Source organism: Aythya ferina (genome assembly GCF_964211825.1).
Source record: "Aythya ferina genome assembly, chromosome: 2".
In the NCBI taxonomy this organism is placed as follows: Eukaryota; Metazoa; Chordata; class Aves; order Anseriformes; family Anatidae; genus Aythya; species Aythya ferina.
The window spans coordinates 121826585-121846423 of record NC_140297.1 but is presented as its reverse complement, the minus strand read 5'-3'; the positions used below and the strand labels follow the sequence as shown (position 1 = coordinate 121846423).

At 36.4% G+C, this 19839-nt stretch overlaps 1 protein-coding gene across 4 annotated transcripts in view; it reads left to right on the top strand.

Moving 5' to 3' along the window:
• The window catches only part of TOX (thymocyte selection associated high mobility group box), a 220716-nt gene that overhangs the window by 189954 nt on the left and 10923 nt on the right, over positions 1-19839 (top strand). For all 4 annotated transcript variants that reach the window (XM_084509990.1, XM_084509992.1, XM_084509989.1 and 1 more), the window contains 2 exons: positions 3726-3806; positions 16656-17042. In XM_084509990.1, the coding sequence (XP_084366116.1) occupies positions 3726-3806; positions 16656-17042 (468 nt within the window). The remainder of the gene's footprint in view (positions 1-3725; positions 3807-16655; positions 17043-19839) is intronic.

Here is a 19839-nt window from a genome sequence, read left to right as displayed (position 1 = left end):
TACGCACAAGGTAGTATTTCGTACTTCTTTCAGAAAATACCTTTTTCTATATTGCTTTGCTTAACTGTGTAAGGGGACTTGAAGCTACCTTGCTGAGTACACTTGGGAAATGTAATTAAATAGTAAACTAAGAACCTGTGTATTATGCTGTATACATTTGCATTCATGATTCACAGTAGGAAAGTAATGCCAGCAGCTTCCATTTGTAGACAAATTAATGTAATCGTGGTGTTTTGGGGTTTCTATAACAAGCTGAAGAGAATAAGAATAAATTAAGCTGACCCACCCTGCATATACAGAAAATATGTATGTTTTTTTCCTGCCATTTTCACAACTGGGACAATTCAAAAAATAAAATATTGTATAAGAAAAAAAAAAAAAAAAAGTTGTAGAATAAGAATGGGCCTTTACTTCCTGAATGACAGTCAATATTAAATTATAATGTTAATTGAATTAAAGATAGAAATTACCTAATTCTGTACATATATGCTCCTGTCAAGTTACTTTTGTAATAATTGTTGCTTGCTTGAAGGAGGAGAAGAAAATGACCTCATAAGAGATTTCTGATATGTTAAAAATGAAATTAAATATTGTCACTATATGCTATAGATAAGCAAAAGAACAGAAACTTGCTTCTTGATACAGGAAAAATGATAAATGTATTATTGGAAATTATGTGTTTCAGAATTTTGTACTATCTTAAGTACAAAATACAACAGAGCTTCAGTCATTTTCTGGAGCACATTTGAATGATGACACGAGCCTTTTTCCTCCCGCAAAGCGCTGCAAGGATGAAACTCTGTTAACCTTACTACAACACAAAACTATTTAAGCTCGAGGGCTAAAAATTCTCACAGCTGGAAAAGAAAGAGAAAAAAAAAAAAAAAGTTGGGAGGGGCAGATAACTTGCTCATACCTGTTTTAGGTACTCCTGCAAATGCAGAGGACACTCCCCACTTGCCCTGCCTTCATAAGTTCCCAGTACAAGTCCAGTCTAGCACAACTCAGTGAACTGGTACCACTGCCAGGGCCAACATTAATTTGTGGAGAAAAGTACTGACAGCCAGACCTTGCTGTTACTCATGAAAACGAACAACGCCCAGGCAGGCAAAACTTACTCTGATTTTTATAATAAGCCACAACAAATCAGAATTTCTAAAACTCATGCAAAGAGCATCTACCCACTTGTATTTTGTGTAAACAGTGAGTGTCTTGAAAAAGACAACAGTATCAAGATATTGACAGCAAAAGCTCGAGTCATTGTCCTCAGAGGACATGGTGATACCCTTACAATGATGAAGCAGAGCAAGTTGACTGCCCTCTGGCAAACTAGCCTGCAGTAAGCATTCTGGCCAATGCAAGCCATCAAAGAGGGCTAGAGTTGTAAAAACCCTCTCTTCCCATCCAGTAAGAACTTCTGTGCCGTAATGACCTTTTACATAATTAGTGTTACTATTACAATGGAAGACATGGTGTTCATTTGATTATTACTGACTCACCAGGAAACCTGAGAAAAGAGGGCAAGAAAATATGTATGCTGAACATGGTAGATATATAGGAAAGTAGGCAGGAAATAATATAAAGGCTAAATGCTGATATTCCTATGAAGTAGTGATGTTTTAGTTGTTGATTTACAGAATTGTTGTTAGCATCATATTATTAAGTTAACCTCATGCAATATGACTATTTGAGGGAAAAGTCAGGTCCCAGAGGACGCTTTCAATATGCTGTGACTGTAAGTGCACAGCAGGAGTGTATATTTTTGATATTTGTGTAATGCAAAATAAAATCCAATGTGGAAGCAGTAGATACATGATCTTTTGAAGATCATTATTCTGTGTGAAATTCTTTGTTCAAATGTGTTTTTTAAATTGGCTATCAGAAAAATGCAGAGCCACTACAATATACAAAGCTGTATAACTTAGTCTTTGTTCTTTAGGTCAAGATAAATTCATTTTAGCATCTAGGAACAGATTGTTGACTAATTTTTTATTAATTCTCAAAACAAACTGTACATTTCTCTATTAATCACAAATGATTACAACTTAAAAAGAAAATTACTAGTTTTTTGTTTGTTTGTTTGCTTTAGTTTTCCAAAACAATAGGAGATCAGCCAGCACTATATACTTATCTTAATCTGGATAAATTACAAGGTGGCACAGATACAGTTGCACAGCTAAACCAATATTTTTTTCCTCTCTATATTTACAATTTTAGAAGCCTAAGACTTCTCTGTTTCCATTATGATCTTTTGCTTCCCTGGGAAGCAAAATCTTTAATCCTTTTCGGCAGCCTCTGAGTTTTGCCAGCCTGTATTTGAGGATTGTTCCTGAAAGCCAAGCCTCAGTGAAACAAAAACATTTCATCAGCACATTCTTTATAAAAATGATGTTTTACACGGTCCTTTCAGCTTAACACTGTCACTTTGTATTGTCCTCTGTGGACAATACCTGGTGCCTGGACACCTGGTGCCTAGGTTGTGCATTTGGCTGAAGAAGTGGACAGCAGAGACTCAAAAATGCAGTCCCATTTTGTGTAATGTTGTGTAAACCAAATGCCCATGAAAATATGAACTAATCTCTGCCCTGGGCTTAAAAAAATGCCCATGTGACTTAAAAAAATTGTGAAACACAACAGTTATTTAAAAGTAAAGTTTCCTTCCCCTTAGTTGTCTTCCTTACTTTTAAATTTTACATTTGGATATTTTTTAAGCATTTCTGTACAGCGTGGAAAGACAGCAATTAATCCTGCTTAGTTATATGAGGCCAAGATGCTTGCATGATTCCAAAATCTACTGTCTCAGAAAAAAAAATAATACATGAAGTAGTGAAAAATTCATGATAATATTTGCAAAGAGAAATGCTGGCTTGTTCCTGAATTTGTCACTGACATCGCTAACAGCAAGTCATTATCTGGGCTCCACAGGTCAGGAAGCGTTTCTCCTCTTGAGAACTTTCAACCCTAAATATCTACGTATACTTTTATAACATCATGTTACTGTAGTGCCATGAGGTCCTGCCTAGCCCTGTAGATAATCTTTGATCTTGAAATTTGGGCAAAATTGAAGTGACTCTCAAAGCTTTTTAATCTATTATGAGATTGTGCACATGCTGCATTTAAAATAATTTGGTAGGTTGAGAGAACTGTACAGAAATAGATCTATGCTCCTGAGAAGTTAATTAGAACGATATGGGATCAAGACTGGAATAATGACTAACATTTATTATCCTCAGCAGTTCCATGAAGCTTCTCTGAGTGCCCCCAACAGTTAATCCAGGGAAGAGAGAAAGCCTTTTGGCTGATCTGTGTGGTGCCATCATCTCCTCCTTCATTTAGCTCACATGTCTTCCTGCACATTCCTGTCTTCCCCAGAGGCTTTTAACTCATCTCACAAGTGGGAGCCAGTGGAAAGGCTCACACCTGCCTTCCGCTATCCCTAAAGGTCCCATTTGCAAGTGTGCCCTGCACTTCACTTTGAACAATTAAACCTGATATGCTGTGAGGGATATTGTTTTTTTTCAGTACTGCTAAGTAGCTAAAGGGTGTTTCACACTTGGAACAATATTTTCATTAAAATATTTGATGTTTGTTATTTCACTCTTTAGAGTATATGAGCAGGAAAGGATGTTTACTTAGAAAGACTTTATGAAGATGCATGAGACACACCGGTGATATACAAAAACAAAACCAGATTAATTTACCAATGTGACACTCTTTGTTTTTAGGTATACAAAAAGAAAACTGAAGCTGCCAAGAAGGAATATCTGAAGCAGTTAGCTGCCTACAGAGCAAGCCTTGTATCCAAGGTAACACATAATATACATATACATACACACACATATATAGTAACATATTGCAAACCATTTTCAGCATTTTTATGGTGCTGAGCCTTGTTTTTATGGTGCAAATAGCCTTGTTTTTTATCACCTTAAAATTAGGATATCCATCCTCTGTGCAAATGTTCCATAAAAACAGTCATCTCTCTGTGAACAGATCCCTTTTCCCTTCTGGTCATAGTGACAGCACTCCTCCAGGCTTGGAGTATCACTGCAGTCAGAGAAAGGAAATAAAGGTAAAAATACCAATATGCCACAAACTCTGCCATGACACACCAAATAGACCACAAACATGCCATGCCAATGCCAGGCAGCTGCCATTCTATCTATACGGGAAAAACCATACCAGACACAAAATCCCTGGGTTTTTGTTTGTTTGTTTTTCTTCAAGTACTGCTTTTTTACCTTGCAATCACAGTGCTGAAAATGGTAAGCTCAGCTCACATAGTAATCTTTTATACAAAACTGTGGCTTTCCATTTTACATCTAGCAAGCAACTTGTGTGAGCACAGCGTTAGTCACTGTAAGGCCGTACAGTGGCACCACGTAGTGGAACACCAGTGTATCCCCAGTACACATCTAGTAACAGCTTTTCATATTGACATATACAAGCATTCTCAGTGCCCATAATTTTGTAAAAGACTGTTTAAAGCTTGTAATACACTTTTAAATATGCAGAAGAAATTATGTGAAATTATTGTGTTGTGACAACATGAAAAAAAACAATTGAACAACTTCATAATCATACTAGTTAGAATCAAAACAAATTTAGATATATTTTGTTCCTTCATAAATAAGCTTAATTTTAGACTTAAGTAAGCAGTATGAAGCACTATCTTATGTGACATGAGTAGAACTTTTTGTTAGATTTAAATGTTTGGGGAGGTTAGTCCTGCAGTCTACTTCTGTGAATGTTACATTAGTTTTTACACATTTTCAGTAGAAAGACTATATGATTATCCGTACAAGGAGCTTTCATGCGTATTTGTACATTATCTTAGTATGTGGTAAGTATTTGTGCTGAATTTAAAAGTCTTAAATATGGGCGCTATCTTTTTTTCTTTTTTCTTTTTTTTTCTTTTGTGCTGTTTTGTAAGCACTTCAATTTTGTAGCTACCATAAGAAATACTAATGCATTAGTTAATGGGATTTACAGGATGCCTATAATTTCTGTCTTAGGTCTGTATGGTTGTAGAAATATTCATTGCCTTCAGAAAGGGGTACCATGTGTACATAAACAAATTTGTTTTAAATAGCCTACTTATTGGCAAAAGAGAGGTCTAAAAAGCAGGTCAAAATATTCCAGTTGTTTTTGAAGATATGTATGAAGCCAACTCTTTGTGGAAAAAAATTGCATGCCATTATTCAGTATATCATGGACTGTTCATATAAAACTCTATATAGCTTAGTTTTAAAAAAGCAAATATAACAAAACCCAGATTTTTATTTTGTTTTTATTATTTTGGAAAGGAAAAAGTACATTATGGCATTTTCTGAGGTTTGTATTTACAAAAAAAAAAAAAAAAAATTACAAGGTTGTTGACCTGTTCAGTGCATGAAGCCATTTGTGCATATGTTTAAATTTGTCGTTAGTCAGAAAAGCACCGGAGCATTCTGTTAACTTTTAAGCAATTATTTAAATTCTGCCGATAATGTAGTGTTTTCCTCTACCATGGAAAGTATCGAAATATAAACTTAATGAAGCTGAGTACTAATTGCTTACTCTCATGAACGTGCTCAATGAGTCCAAAAGAGCTGCCACATAACTAAAGCAACTCCATATTGGAATAAGGATGTACAATACTCAGTTGTAATATTATATCAGTATATTCTAAATTATCATTATTAAATATTTATATGGCACCAGAAGAGTTGTAGTTCTTTAGATAGTCATGTAAGCATGAAGAAATAGATGTAATATATTATTAAGATTGTTTGGAGTCCATCTGCTCTTTTCTGTCCATGTGTTATATTATCATCCATAAAAGCTATATTTAGCTAATATTATTAATAATACAAAACCTAATTTGCAAAAGTTAAGACATGCCAGAAGTAACACACCTTTTCCAAAAATAATCTAATACAAAATTAACGATTTGCTCACATAGTACGTTTTATACTTTATACCCCAGTCTTTGGGTCTCATTTCATATGCTTATATGAAGGTGTCCTTTGTGCGAGCTCTTGTGCTGCATTTACTGCAAATCGCTTAACCTTGCTTCTTTATAGGATTTTCCATTCTACTCCTCCTGGCAGCATTTTAGTGTTAAAAAAAAAAAAAAGTGCATTCATCTTCTCAACAATACACTAGAGCAGGAAGTTTGTATTGTCCACATTTTCAAACACAGAAAAAACACTGTGAAATTAAGTTTTTAGTGATTTTGGATGTCCTGCTTGGAACATCTAGAACTTAATTTTTCATGGTATTTAAGCAATACTACACCTTCCATGTTCAGAGCTCCAATGACTTCAGGGTCAGCTGGCTGGCAGCTATGAGATATATAGTGGTGCTTCATATCACATCAGGACATCTGCATAACATCCAAATAAGTTGCCCAACTATCAAACTTTCTTTCTCCTCCTTCTCAAAAGACTCCGCCCTTGCAGAGCAGTAGGAACAGCAGGGAAAGGTCCTGCTCAGGGTCCCTGTCTCTAGCTCAGTGGGTGCCTCACATCACCCAGAGCAGCTGCTTGACCAATTTTTCAACTTTTGAACATTGATTCTGCCACTTTTTTCATGAAGCGCTGCCAGTTTTTAAAGAATTAGTGAGTGTAGGGCTGGTATGTAATTGTGTGGTTGTGTTTCTCCATTTATTTGCAGTCTTTTTTTTTTTTTTTTTTTTTTTTTTTCTGAGAAGCAAAGGAATGAACATATGCCAGGTTATACCTGAGTGGACCGGATTTGGAGCTGAATTCAGTTCACCCGCCTTAGCCATTTGAGCTCCTAGAATAGTCAGAATAGGAGATCACAGAGAGAAAATTTCCAGGATTTCTTAGCCCTTGCCTGACAGCAGAATAATGAAATTCACTATCATTGTTATATTGTTTTCTACCCATGGTACCAGGCCTGAAGTGGGGTATCAGTTGGGGTCTGTGGGCTTTTCTTTGATGCTCAGACCTTTGCCCCCTTTGTTCATTATTTATTTTTTCTCTCTTTCTATTTTTTTTTCCACAAAAAAGCAACCTTTTACTTCAGCCAAGTTTTTTCTTGCCTTCAGTGTCACTTCTCCTCCATATACCCTTGACTGTAGGTGCATAGTGAAGGAAACTGAGAATGAACGTGAGGAACATGCTACCTGCCCTTCCTCATAGAAAGCAGACAGTACTAGGAAAGCCCATGTGGAAGAATGGGCTCAGATGAAACAAGTATATAAATTTGGATGACATTTCACCAGAAGATGAGATACTCATCTTTGACACAATCTGTCATTGTCTCTTCCAGATTTCAAGTCCCTCCTCCATTGTATCTTAAGGAAGAGTACCCATATTTGTCAGAAGGGAGGCATATGGTGCTTTCCTCTAGGCTCTGTCAATAAAACTGAGAGGTTCCAGTTGGAGTTTGTCACAGTCACATACACACACACACAAAAACACACAAAGTCACTCACACACCTAATATGTATAATTCCAGATTATGTTATTTGATACAATCATAATTGAAAAGAATGGAAGTGTCACCTACAACTTCAGCAACAGGATTGCCAGTGCCTCTCTAATACATTCTGAAATGCTTTAGTGATGTCTTTATAAAACAGCACTACCACCCATCAAATAAGTTAAATGTAAAACTGTGTAAATATGTCAGCTATGCATTAATCCACACTTAATTAATCAGTGTATTTCCTATATTTTTCTGCTTTGTTTATAATGATTGAGATTAATGGGTCTATAGTTGAGCTTGTTCATGTGTATAGGAATTGATATGTAAAGTAAAAATCACATTACAAAGCATTATATCTTCTGCTATGCAGATTGCCATATTGCTTATAATACTGACTAAGCCTTTGCATTGTAAACAAGTGTCTTTATATTTGCCCTTAGTTGCAACTTTTAGTACTATTCAGGTCCAGAAATGCAGTCTCTGGTATCTGGTAATTTGTACAGCATTACATAAAATGCTGTGAATTGCAATTTTACTTTTTCATAAAACAAGCACTTTTTCTAGCTTAACCAGCCTTTTTTTTTCTGGCTGACATTAGAGTTTTTGCTGCATCTTTTAAATATATATATTTAATACATATATATGAATAAATGTTAAATATGTTTATATATTATACGTATGCATCTATGTATAGTTATAAAACATGTATGTGTATTATATATTTAATATGCATAATACATATGTCAACTATAGCAGTACAAGTTTAACTGTTTAAATAATACAAAGAAGATTCCTCTTTCTTGTTTTGTTCTCTCTGGCTAAATTAATCTTTAATTCTGTTCTGTACAATGGCACAACTTCAAGTTTCATGCAAACAGATTTTAGCAGCTATGGCTGAAACTAAAACCACTCATCTAGGAGAATATTATTCAAATTGCAAATGCTCAAGCACATTTCAAAAGTCTGATGTTGTGTCTAAGTCAAAGCGGTATCCTCATTTGCCTTTGCAACAGACACAATGGGCGTTTTTCAGTTTTGTGGACAGTGCAGATCTTTTGGACGTGTAATATTTCTCCTTGAAGTATATGGCACATGCAGTTTTCCTAGCCAATCACCATGCAATTGCTATATACATGTATATATATAAAAATAAATATATATATAAAACATTGTGTGTGTATATATATATATATATATATATACATAAAACGTTGTATATAGAGACTGGCATTGCCTTAATGTCATTAGCAATTTATAAACAGAGATATTCCAGGCACCCAAAATATCTGTGTTATGTGTATAGTATTGCTTAGAACAATCAATCTCTGCAACAACCTCCCCAGGGATGTGGTAGAATCCTCATTGCTGGAGGCTTTCAAGATGCAGCTGGACAGGGTGCTAGATATTCTCATCTAGACTCCCTCTTTCCACGAAAGACCTGATGATCTTTTGAGGTCCCTTCTAACCTGACTGTTCTATAGTTCTATGATAATTGAACAGCCTAAGGAATCTATACAAGGCTTTTTCAGACTGCAGTGAACATGGAAAAGTTTTAGCTAGTTGCATAAAGAAAAATGAAGACCACATTTAAAAATAAAAAATAAAAAGGCCAAAAACCCCAACCAGTAAACTCAATGGTGTTAGTTTCCTGTTTCATATGTGAGAGCACTTGCCACAAAAGGCAAAAAATGTCAGCTCTCCTAGATCATGCCTCTCCCCATTCCTAAGTAAATGTGGATGTGCAGGTGTGTTCCCTCCACTATTTGTTTTCTGTGGCCCAATTAATCCCAAATGCTTTTCTGCATAGTGACCAAGCTTCAAATGTAGGGAAACACCCTATCCTAGGTCACTCCGTCTTTAAATAAGCAGCTGTTGGGATTTAGCACATTTCTTTTGGAAATACGGTTCTGAATATCTCTTGACAGAACAGAGGGCTAACCTGTTGTGTCTACTGGTTGGTGCTTTTATCAAATGGCTATTGTGTACAAGGAGAACAGCAACCCTTCTGCTGCTGGCAGAAAGGCTTCTACTGGTTCTTCTGGTTTCTACTTTTTGAGAAAACAGATTCCTATATTATATCTAGCCCCAGTCCATGCAGATGTTCTGTAATTTCAGAAACCAGTTCAGGCTGTTTACAGAGAAATCGTCATAGAATAAATAAAAAATATGGCTGTGTATGATGCATGATTTTATTTTTTTTTATTTTTTTTTTTCTGGTAGCTGTTAAAGTGCTACAAGGGAATTGGCAATGCTTCCTGTAAAACAACAACAGAAAACACAGAATGATGATATGCACCTACAGCTTTTACTTTTCTCCGTTAAACATTAGAATCCCTAGATGGGAAAACTATAATGCAAGGCTTTTACAGCAGATACTCAATATTTCTGTGATACCTCAGTCTTTCTTTCTGGAGTTAATACGATATACCAAAAATCTTCAAGTGATCATAAATAAAATCATGTATGTGCAAGTATATGATGTATCAGAATATCTGATAAGTGAACATATGTATCAATAAATCAATTGCCTAATCTTATGATAGCACAAATCAAACCAACTTCTTGTCCAGCAAAGAAACCAACTATTTACTGCAGCTGAAAAAGAAGAGCAAAGGATGTTTAAAGTTAATGCCATGAATTGTATTTGAGGGCAAATCATGTGAAACTTTACATTTAGCAGTCGAAAATCCTAGTGATGCTCTCACAGCACTTCAGCCAAAAATGTCAGAAATGTCTTGAGCTTGAGAGAAGCTATGTGTTGATTTGTAGTGGATTTATGTTTGTTTTTAAGTGAGTTAATAAAACTAGATTTTACTATTAGCTGAGTGCTTCCATTTGGGGAATTAAAACACTTGTATCAAATTAAAGTTGCATATCCTTTATCACATGTATCCAGGTTACATTCATTAAACATCCATTTTTACTTACATACCCTGAATGAATCTGTGACAATCCCCTGCAGATGATGACAAAATGTATATTTAGATTTGAAGATGTTCTTCTGAGCCACCTTAGCTAATTATAGATGACAACCCATGGCTTACTCCTTTGTTCTGAAACATCAAGAATGTGTCAAAAGCTTCTGAACTCTCTAGAGTCCCCAATATTATTGCAATAGGTGACTGGAATTAGCAAAATATGAAACATCATTTTCTAAGAGCCTCTTGTGACTTCGGTAGGAAAGTAGCTGTATTATAAATATGCATATGAATTCTCTACCGGAGTGAATAGAGTTAAGTCAAAGGAATCTCTAAAGTAGTTAAAGAGCTAAGCAGGAAAGAGAAAACAGTGCTGGAGAGCAGTCATTCTCTCATAAACAGCTTCACAGCGGTATTAATAAAATGGACGAGCCCATGCAGGCTAGAAGAAGAGATTCTTCTCAAGGAGAGTCTGGGGTTGGAGGTGACCTAAAATGTCAAAAACACTAAAAACAGACAGGATTGTGTGAACACAGAAAAGCTGAGAGAAGGAATAAACAATTCAAGATGTTCCTTCCACCAAAGAGACAGCAAAGACAACAGATGCAAAGTTAAGCTTAGGTAAGCTTCGTAGAAGCTGCATAAATATTCAGCCAATTTCCTTCTATCTACCCCTCTAATGTCATGGTACTGAAGGTAACTCATTTAAAGCTGAGTCAGGCCTGCCAAAGACTGATCACAGCCTACCTTGCTGGTACCAGCTGACATAATCACTGCTGTTACCTGGAAAGTAACCTTCATTCTGGTCATAAAGTCCAAAAACTGTTGAACTCCTCAGCATGGCTCAAGAATGGATGCCAGTCACTAGAAATGCACATGGCACTGCCATGAAAAGAGACAGTGTGTCAGCTGTGTTAGATGCTGACACATATTCATGTATTCATTTGAAATCTTAATCAAGTTAAACTCTTTTCCAAGCTTTAAAACGCTCCTATAGTGCATTTTCATTGCCCATGTAGAGGGGATGCCAAACCCAGAGCACCTGTTTCTCATTTAAAATAAAACCCTATTTTTGCTGTGTAAAAAAGTCTTCTGAGGTGATGTTTACCCACAAGTAATGCTATTTGCATTGTTAGAAAGTTTGTGCTGGCCATATTGGCCATAAAGCTTGTGGTGATCCTCCCCCTCTACTCAGCCCTCGTGAGGCCACACCTGGAGTATTGTGTCAAGTTCTGGGCTCTCCAGTACAAGAGGGATATAGGGCTACTAGAACGAGTCCAGAGGAGGGCTACAAAGATGATTAGAGGCCTGGAGCACCTGTCGTAAAAGGACAGGCTGAGATAACTGGCCTGTTTAGCCTAGAAGAGAGAAGACTGAGGGGAGACCTCACCAATGTATATTAAATTATACAATTGTCCATCAAATTGTCCATTAAAGTTTATAGGAGAGTTTCCATTGAATTCAGTAAGGATTGGGTCATTAGACTACCACCTTCTTAAAACATATTCTCACTTTGCTTTCAATCACGTGGCTGTTTTTTCTTTTCCAACAGACGTGCAATTAGAATAGCCAATGTTAGCCAGAAGGCAGCCATGAAAGAGAAAGATTATCAAAATTTATCTGTAGGGTTCAACAACTCTTTGGTTATGTAGAGCTACAGATGATGGTTTAAAATGCAACTATAGACTTTCCAGAGTGGAAGTAAAATTATGTCCCAAAGGAAGCTTTAGAGTTTTCCAGGCATCACGAGGCTGCTGCTGTTTCACTGAAACTTCTAGGCCGAACAGGATGCCTGTGTCAAAAATCACTTCTCAACTGTAGAGATGAACTGCAAGTTTTGGGGTAAGGTAAACCCCAGTGTCACTTTTCTCTAGGGAATTTAACTTTCCCATGTTTCCATATTCAGTCTACAATTAGAAGGACCGTGGTAGTTCTCTAAAAAAGAAAGAATAGCTCTGGATGAACAATGTTTAAACCCTTAACCTAATTTAATTACTTAATGTGGCAGATATGCACAAGCAGTTTTAACACACAGTGGGAGAATAGAAGGTAAAGTTTGCTTTGCTCTAGAACTGGAAGGAAACGTGTAAATTTGGTCAAAACTTGCGGTTAGTCAAATCTTGACTCTGCGCTTCTAAAACTTTTTGCAAAATATTCAGCACTCAACACTTTCTGTGGACAATATCATTTATCTGTGTCATTTCATGTTTACTTGAAAGTATGATACAAGTAGAATTATTTTCTGGACAGAGGGTTACTCACCAAGGCTTTCTATAAACTCTTTTTGCCAGTACTTTTAATTAATATAGGTATATTAATTACTGTGAGATATAGTTATGTTTATTTTGTTTCCTTCCTTTCACTATTTCTTTTTTAATTTCATTCTCTTTCTGATGGGCTTTCAAAATGTTCTTCCCCCTTTTTCTTTGGTTTTCAGTAAAACAATAGATTCTTTTAGAAAAAAAAAATAATAAAGGTTTTGTGTAGTGCCTATCAGGCACTTGTACTTTTTCTATAGCATTCCATTGCCTTGGCCAACCTAACTTGCCTTCAGCTTCTTATTGTTTATATATATATTTTTAATTTAAACAAGAGTATTAGATGATGATGTTAGATGAAGAGGCAGTTCAAGAAATCCTACTCCTAGCCTATTAAGAACTTGAAAGATTTAGAGTAAAGCTTTGAGCTGAACTTAAGAACAAGTAGAAGTCACTCAAAGACCATAAAGAACTGTCAAGAAAAGTTAGTTTGTGGTCTGAGAATATATTCACTGAGTATGCATACAATAAATCCTCTTACCATTAACTAAATATAATATTCTGTCACCCTCTAGTGGTGGGTCTCCAAAACCGTAATTATGACAGTAGTGGTAAAAGATTTTTTCATTGCATGTCTGGTAGAACACATTGTCACATGCAGGAAATATTATGCTTCAATGTTTGATGGCCTGTGTGTATGGATTAGTAATTTTGGTCTCCACTACAGATATCTGTAAATAAGTATATCTTATAACTGAATGCCACATTTAGAGATTTAAATTGCCTGTTTTGTCTTTGGGCAGATTAATTAACTAAAGTGGGCTTTTAAAAATTATTTCCCTACTCTTCTTCTTGGAAAAGGTAAAATAAAATTGACTGAGTATCAGCCTGCAAAATTAGGGAACACAACTGTGCATCTAGAGCCCACACTGACTTGTCATATCCCTTCTTTCTTAATTTCTAGACTTACCCATAATAAAGGTGCTGTCCTAGTTAAGACTGTCTGATACTGTGTTAGACAGGTGCAATGCCCATTCAAACCTGTGAAAGCAGTAATTGTGCCCGAAATAATAGCATGGCATATGTATCATATACACCTCTTGGTATATTCGACAGTAAAGCAATATAACAAAGCCAAAATATTTGACAGCACCTATTCCATTAGCTTCATCAGTACTTACAAAATCTGAGGTTTCTGACCCAGTCTTAGAAAAAGCTGAAAGTGCAGTATGCTGGAGAATAGAAAGTAATGGTTTCATTTATCAAGATTTCCAGTAACTGATAATATTGATGTGCTTTACACTGATATTGGACAATTTGGCTTCAGATCACATATGATTTAAAGCGCCCTAAGTAACAGCAAAATACTTGGTCTGAAACTGAAGTGTTGTACTTTTCACCCAATCAGGAGGTAGTGAAATATATGGAAAGCTAATTGACAGCTTGAGACAACTGCAACTGTCCCTTTGATCACTTTGCAAACAAAAAGCAAATGTTATTCATCTCTGGCCTGAGACCATACAATTCCTCTTAACATAATTTGGTATTTCAACTATTATGTGTTACTGAGAATCTGGCATCTCTGTAATCTTATCAGTATGGGCCATGCATTCACCACAGATGTGTGAACTCAGAATTATCCAGTAATCAAATTGGTTCACTGTGTCTTTGTTTAAGAGGTCTATAGCAACATCTTTGCAGTCACAAATGTGCATGTATCGGTGTGTCACAAGTGTGTAAGTGCATATCGGTGTGTCAGAAAGAGTGCCACAGAGGCTTTGTGGTACTGCCTCACCAGGAGGAATTGTTTAACTGATCTATCCTGAGGAATTTGTCCCTGCTCAGACCTAAGAAATTGTCCCTGCTCAGACCAGACCAAACTTTCCAGCTACATCATGGGAAGGCAACGTGTTTTCAGGATGGGGTGATGCACTCAGTAAAGCTTCAAGTTTCTGCAGAAAGAGCACAGCACAGGCCTCCATAAAGAACCCAGCATGCTCAAGGGGAGTGTTCCAACCATGCCTCTGATTAGCTAACCTTCTTATGAATCTGAAATTTTGGCAAACCTACCAATATTTGCTCCCACACATACAAGAACATCCTACAAATATAACTGGGAAGAGGGGGAAAAATACTTCTCATGTCACCTCGAACATTAGTTCAATGTTTTAAATATAATACCCAAAAAATGCCTGATTGTGTGCCCACTTTAAGGTTTTATGTTTTAATGTGTTGGTTTTTTTTTTGGCTGTCTGTATCCTGCAAACATTCATATAATGCATATTGCACACCTGTATACCCACATGTGAGCAGATCCAGACAGATCCATAGAAGCAGAGATTTGCATTTGTTTTATCATATTCATTTAATTTTCCTTAGATTACTAGAGAAAATAAGTGTTGTTTTTTTTTTGTTGTTGTTGTTGTCGTTTTTTTGCTAATGGAACTGCAGTTTTATGTAGGGAAAATGAAGTTATCTTTTTCATCTTTATCATTGGATATAATGAACCAATTTCAGTAACATGCGTGTCAGCGGATTGCTGGTGATGGTACATCCTTCAGAAAGAATACAAATAGGCTTTCTTCAGCTGCACTGACCCAGGAGTGCTGAGAGTAACATGAAACTTACTCTGACTTATAAACTGAGCAAACATGACATGGAGGTCACTGAATAAGGGCATATATGCATCTTTCAGCCCTTGTTTTGACAAAGTGACTTCTTTTTTCGGAGGGACATTTCTGCCATTTTTTCCAGCATGTTTCACCTTTCACTGGCTATTAATCCCAGTATGCCTTGACTGCAAATTATAGTTCCCACCTATAAGCACATGGGAGTTAATTTTTTTTCGTTATTTATTTGAGCACAGAGTTAACATACAGAAGATCTAAGAAAATTAGAGTATTGAAAACAACAAATTGAGTGCAAATCAGATATAACAATTTATAAATTTTAAAACTAAGAATATTATTAAAATTCATATCCATTTATGGACAATTTTTGTTACTAGCAGCTTTAAAAATCATGATAGATTATAACATCTTTGAAAATCTGTGCATTTTCTATTATTCCATTCGGTATTCTTCAAACTTATGTAAGATAGTTTCCCTCTGTCTGATGCCATCTAACATTTATATAGACATCAGTTTTAAAATGAATTTTCAGAACTTTATGAACTCAATTTATAGAGGAAGTTTAGCTAAAAGTAAAGTTATTCAGAATATGCTATTTTTTCTGAATGCATGACTTATGGAACATACTTGATACGGGTCTGGATAGCTTCCCAGCACAGAATACTTCTCAATAAAAGCATCAGTGCTACAACTAGAATAGTTATTCAGTGCAGTAAAACAACTGGATGAGGTTTAGGTTCTTCGTGATGTTAGGTAACTCTGATACAGCACTATTAGCAGTTGTCAACATGTATGGTAAAGGACACTGAAGCTCTTATTCCTGTTTTGCAGATAGGAAAATGAGGCATAGAGCAGGGAAATGACATGTCAAAGATCACTGTAGACTTTTGCCAGAACTCACCCTCCTTAATCTGTTTTCAACTAGGCCATCAAATTTGAGGACAATAGTAATGAATGCTTGTGAGAATGAATGTGACAGGTTTGGTTTTCTTTGTTGTGTAGGTTATTAGGTCACTGATGCCAGTTCTAAGTTCCGAAAAAGCAAAATGTCAGGTTAGACCAGAAAGCAGAGGGGCTAACCTCTCTTTTTATTCTGATGAAAGAAAATGTGTAAGGAGATAGGCATTAATTGTTTTTCTAGTGTAATAACCAAACTCCATGGCAAGGATATTTTGATGGTGCAGATATGTGTTTTCCCATGGTGAGATTCTTTAAAAAAATAATGCTCTCCATTATCCCACTTTACCTTTACAGCACATTGATGTTTGCAGCTACACTTTCCTTCAAACTGCTCTGAAGAATATTGAGGGGAGAGAAATGTGCAAGATCTGTCTATGCAGCATAGTCTTTAGGTGTGAGAAACAGCATTTTGTTGCTTCTAAGTATTGTCTATTTTTCGTCTTTCCCAACAGAGCTACAGTGAACCTGTTGATGTTAAAGCCTCCCCGCAACCTCAGATGATGAATTCAAAGCAGTCAGTGTTTCATGGGCCTGCCCAGGCTCACTCAGCTCTGTACCTCGGTTCCCACTACCACCAACAACCAGGAATGAATCCTCACATCACTGCCATGCATGCCAACATCCCCAGGAATATAGCACCTAAGCCCAACAACCAAATGCCAGTGACTGTTTCCATAGCAAACATGGCTGTGTCGCCACCACCACCACTTCAGATCAGCCCTCCTCTGCACCAGCATCTCAACATGCAGCAACACCAGCCAATTTCAATGCAGCAGTCCATTGGAAACCAGCTACCGATGCAAGTCCAGTCTGCTTTACATTCACCTACGATGCAGCAAGTAAGCTCAAGTTTTTCAGTTGTATGGGGAACTGGGATTTTTAAGCAAGGGAAATTCATCCAGAAGTTGGCATATTGACAGAGATGTAAAGCCATGGATTAGCTTCAATTTTACAGAGTTCCAAGTGGTAATGTAGTGTGAGGGCTTAGATTTTCAAAGGTGAGAACAAATGAATGGGTTTTCCTAGATGATGGGAAACTTTGGTTGAACTGCTTGTGCTAACAATTGCACTCATAATGTTCCTGTGAGCCCCATCCCTGACTCCCTCACCAAATTCGGGAGGTACCCTTTAAATAGAAGTGTGGATCCATCTACAAATCTGAAAGTACCTTGAAATATAAGTGCAATGCTAAGGCTTCTGGAAGATATATTTTGCAAACAAGGGGCAAGCATGTCTAGTAAAAGATATGATTGTACGCACTAGTATCTTTTGCTGACTGTGACTTGTAAAAGGTGGAATATGAAACAACACAGGTTGTGTTATACATGTTAAATTAACAACAGATCAGGTTAACTGCTGATTTCATGAGATAAAATTTTCTTTTGTGTTGGGTGAGATCTGACTATCAATAATAAGATCTTGCTTTACAAAGAAGTATTTAAATGAAATATTCTTCAGTGGAGTTGTGAGAGTTGTACAAAATTTGTACACACAAAACTTGTCAGTTCTGGCTGATAACACAGAGCCATGGATTTGCTGATTGTTTTGAATGTTTCTATAAATTTGCCTTTGCTAATAATTATTTGCTTTTAAAACCAAAGACATTTAATGTAAAGATTGGATGTTAGAACTTCTGGCTGGGAGAGCTGATTTAACAGAGAGAGGAATTTTCCATAGCAGGACCAAAAACTAAAAATAAAATTAAAAACAATTTGGTAAAATTATTTGTTCAGAAGGTAAATCTGAAAGTGCTGAGGACAATCCGGATATTTTCAGAGGCCTTCATCCTAGTCTCAAGAATGGTTTCAAGTAATCAGGCAGGTAGACAAATTTATAAAGGGTTTACAACTTTTGCCTAGGACAGTTTATTTTTCATGATCAGAGTAAATAGACTCAATAGACTCGTAACCACATAAATATAGAGTCTTTTACTGTCATGTATTGCTGAACGTTTTCCTATTAGTTAGAAAGGCAGTGTCCTGGTGTGAGTGTCCTGCCAGAACCCATGTGAAAGCCTCAGAGGAACTCAGGAGTTAACCCCAAACTTGGGCAGCTAGAAATAGCTAGGGAGAAGCCCTAGACAAATGAGCTAGGAGGGTCAGCCTGGTGATCATAAACCTGATGCAGTCCTAGTGGAACTGAAGGTCCCGAGCAGTGAGAGACAAAGCAATGGAAAGAGACCCAAAGCAATAGCCTGGTTGGTGACCTAGTATGAAGGACAACATCTGTGACAGCAGCCTGTTGAGACTGCATGGTTACATGTGAGCAAGTTTTAATTGTGAAATGATTTAGTCTTCCAACAAATTAGAATCAAACATTGTATGCCAAGCTCAGAGACACATTACTTGTCCAATGCAGAGCAGCAGAAGATCAAACCCGTTATGTCTTTTCCAGAATCATTGATAGTCATAATTTACAGAACAGAATTGAAAATATGGCTTTAATTATTGAATGAATAGTTCTGTAATGGCTAGCAAAAGATGGAATGCAGATGTTAGATACTTTTCAGGATTTCATGTCTCTCTGGTTATGTACATGTATGACATTCATCACCATTTTTGTATGAATCTAAACATTTAAGAGTTATACTAAATAATTCTATCAAATATGTACCACACACACACACACACAAAAGGTAACATAATATGAATCTTCTGATGTTTTACTTTACCAAGTTGCAAGCTCGTAACATAAGGTGTGTATGTTAATGGCTTGAGAGTAATTTCACTTATCCGTGGGATGTGTTGTATGCAGCCTAGTTATTTCTAGTTTAAGAGAAAACACAGGGCACTAAGGTGTAGAAAACAGGTTTCTAGAAGTCAGTTTGTAGACCAGTACCATGCTGCATATTTTGCTTTACTGTACCATGCTGCATATATTGTTTTACTAAGTACAAGTACAGTAAAGTAAGAAATATTGTACCTCTGTGTTGCAGCCTCCCCACTGTTAAATTCCTTAGTGGTTAGCTTAAATACTTCTATTGAATTGCTTAGTCAGAAAGGCTGATGCTTATAATGAAGCATCCGCAGTGAGACATTTCTGAGCTTCACTCAAGATGACGGGTGCTTATTACCTGCTGAAATGCTACACTGCCAATCGTAACTGCATTTCTCTTAAGCACCTTGAAACATCTGCAAGCCTGTTTAGATGTCTTATGACCCCACTTTTTTTCAAAGCAATACAGTTTTTGAGCTCTGGAAGATCTATGTAATTTCACTATAAAATATTTGTAATATGTATTTCAAGTTCGTATATGTTTTTGTTGTTGTTGTTTGTTTGTTTGTTTTAACATACAATAGTTTGCACAATTTGTAAATTGTTTTTCTTTAAAGAATGATGCTGGCAAAGACAAAAATTATGTTAGTCTGTAAAGCAGCAGGTGTACAACCCCCATCACAGTTTGCCTTATGCTGCAACAGTGGTACTATATCTAGTTTCTTAGGTATGACTCTTTCTGGTCAAGAAACAGTAAAAAACAAAGTCCCCAGTATTTTGTACTGCATTAGAGCACTAAATACAAGAAACTACGTTGAAAGTGAAGGCCTCAGATGCCAAGGAACTTTGATCTCCACTCTGCTTGAAACTGAGCAAACATTGTGCTGATCACAGAGCATGTAAAGGAGTCCAAGACATAAT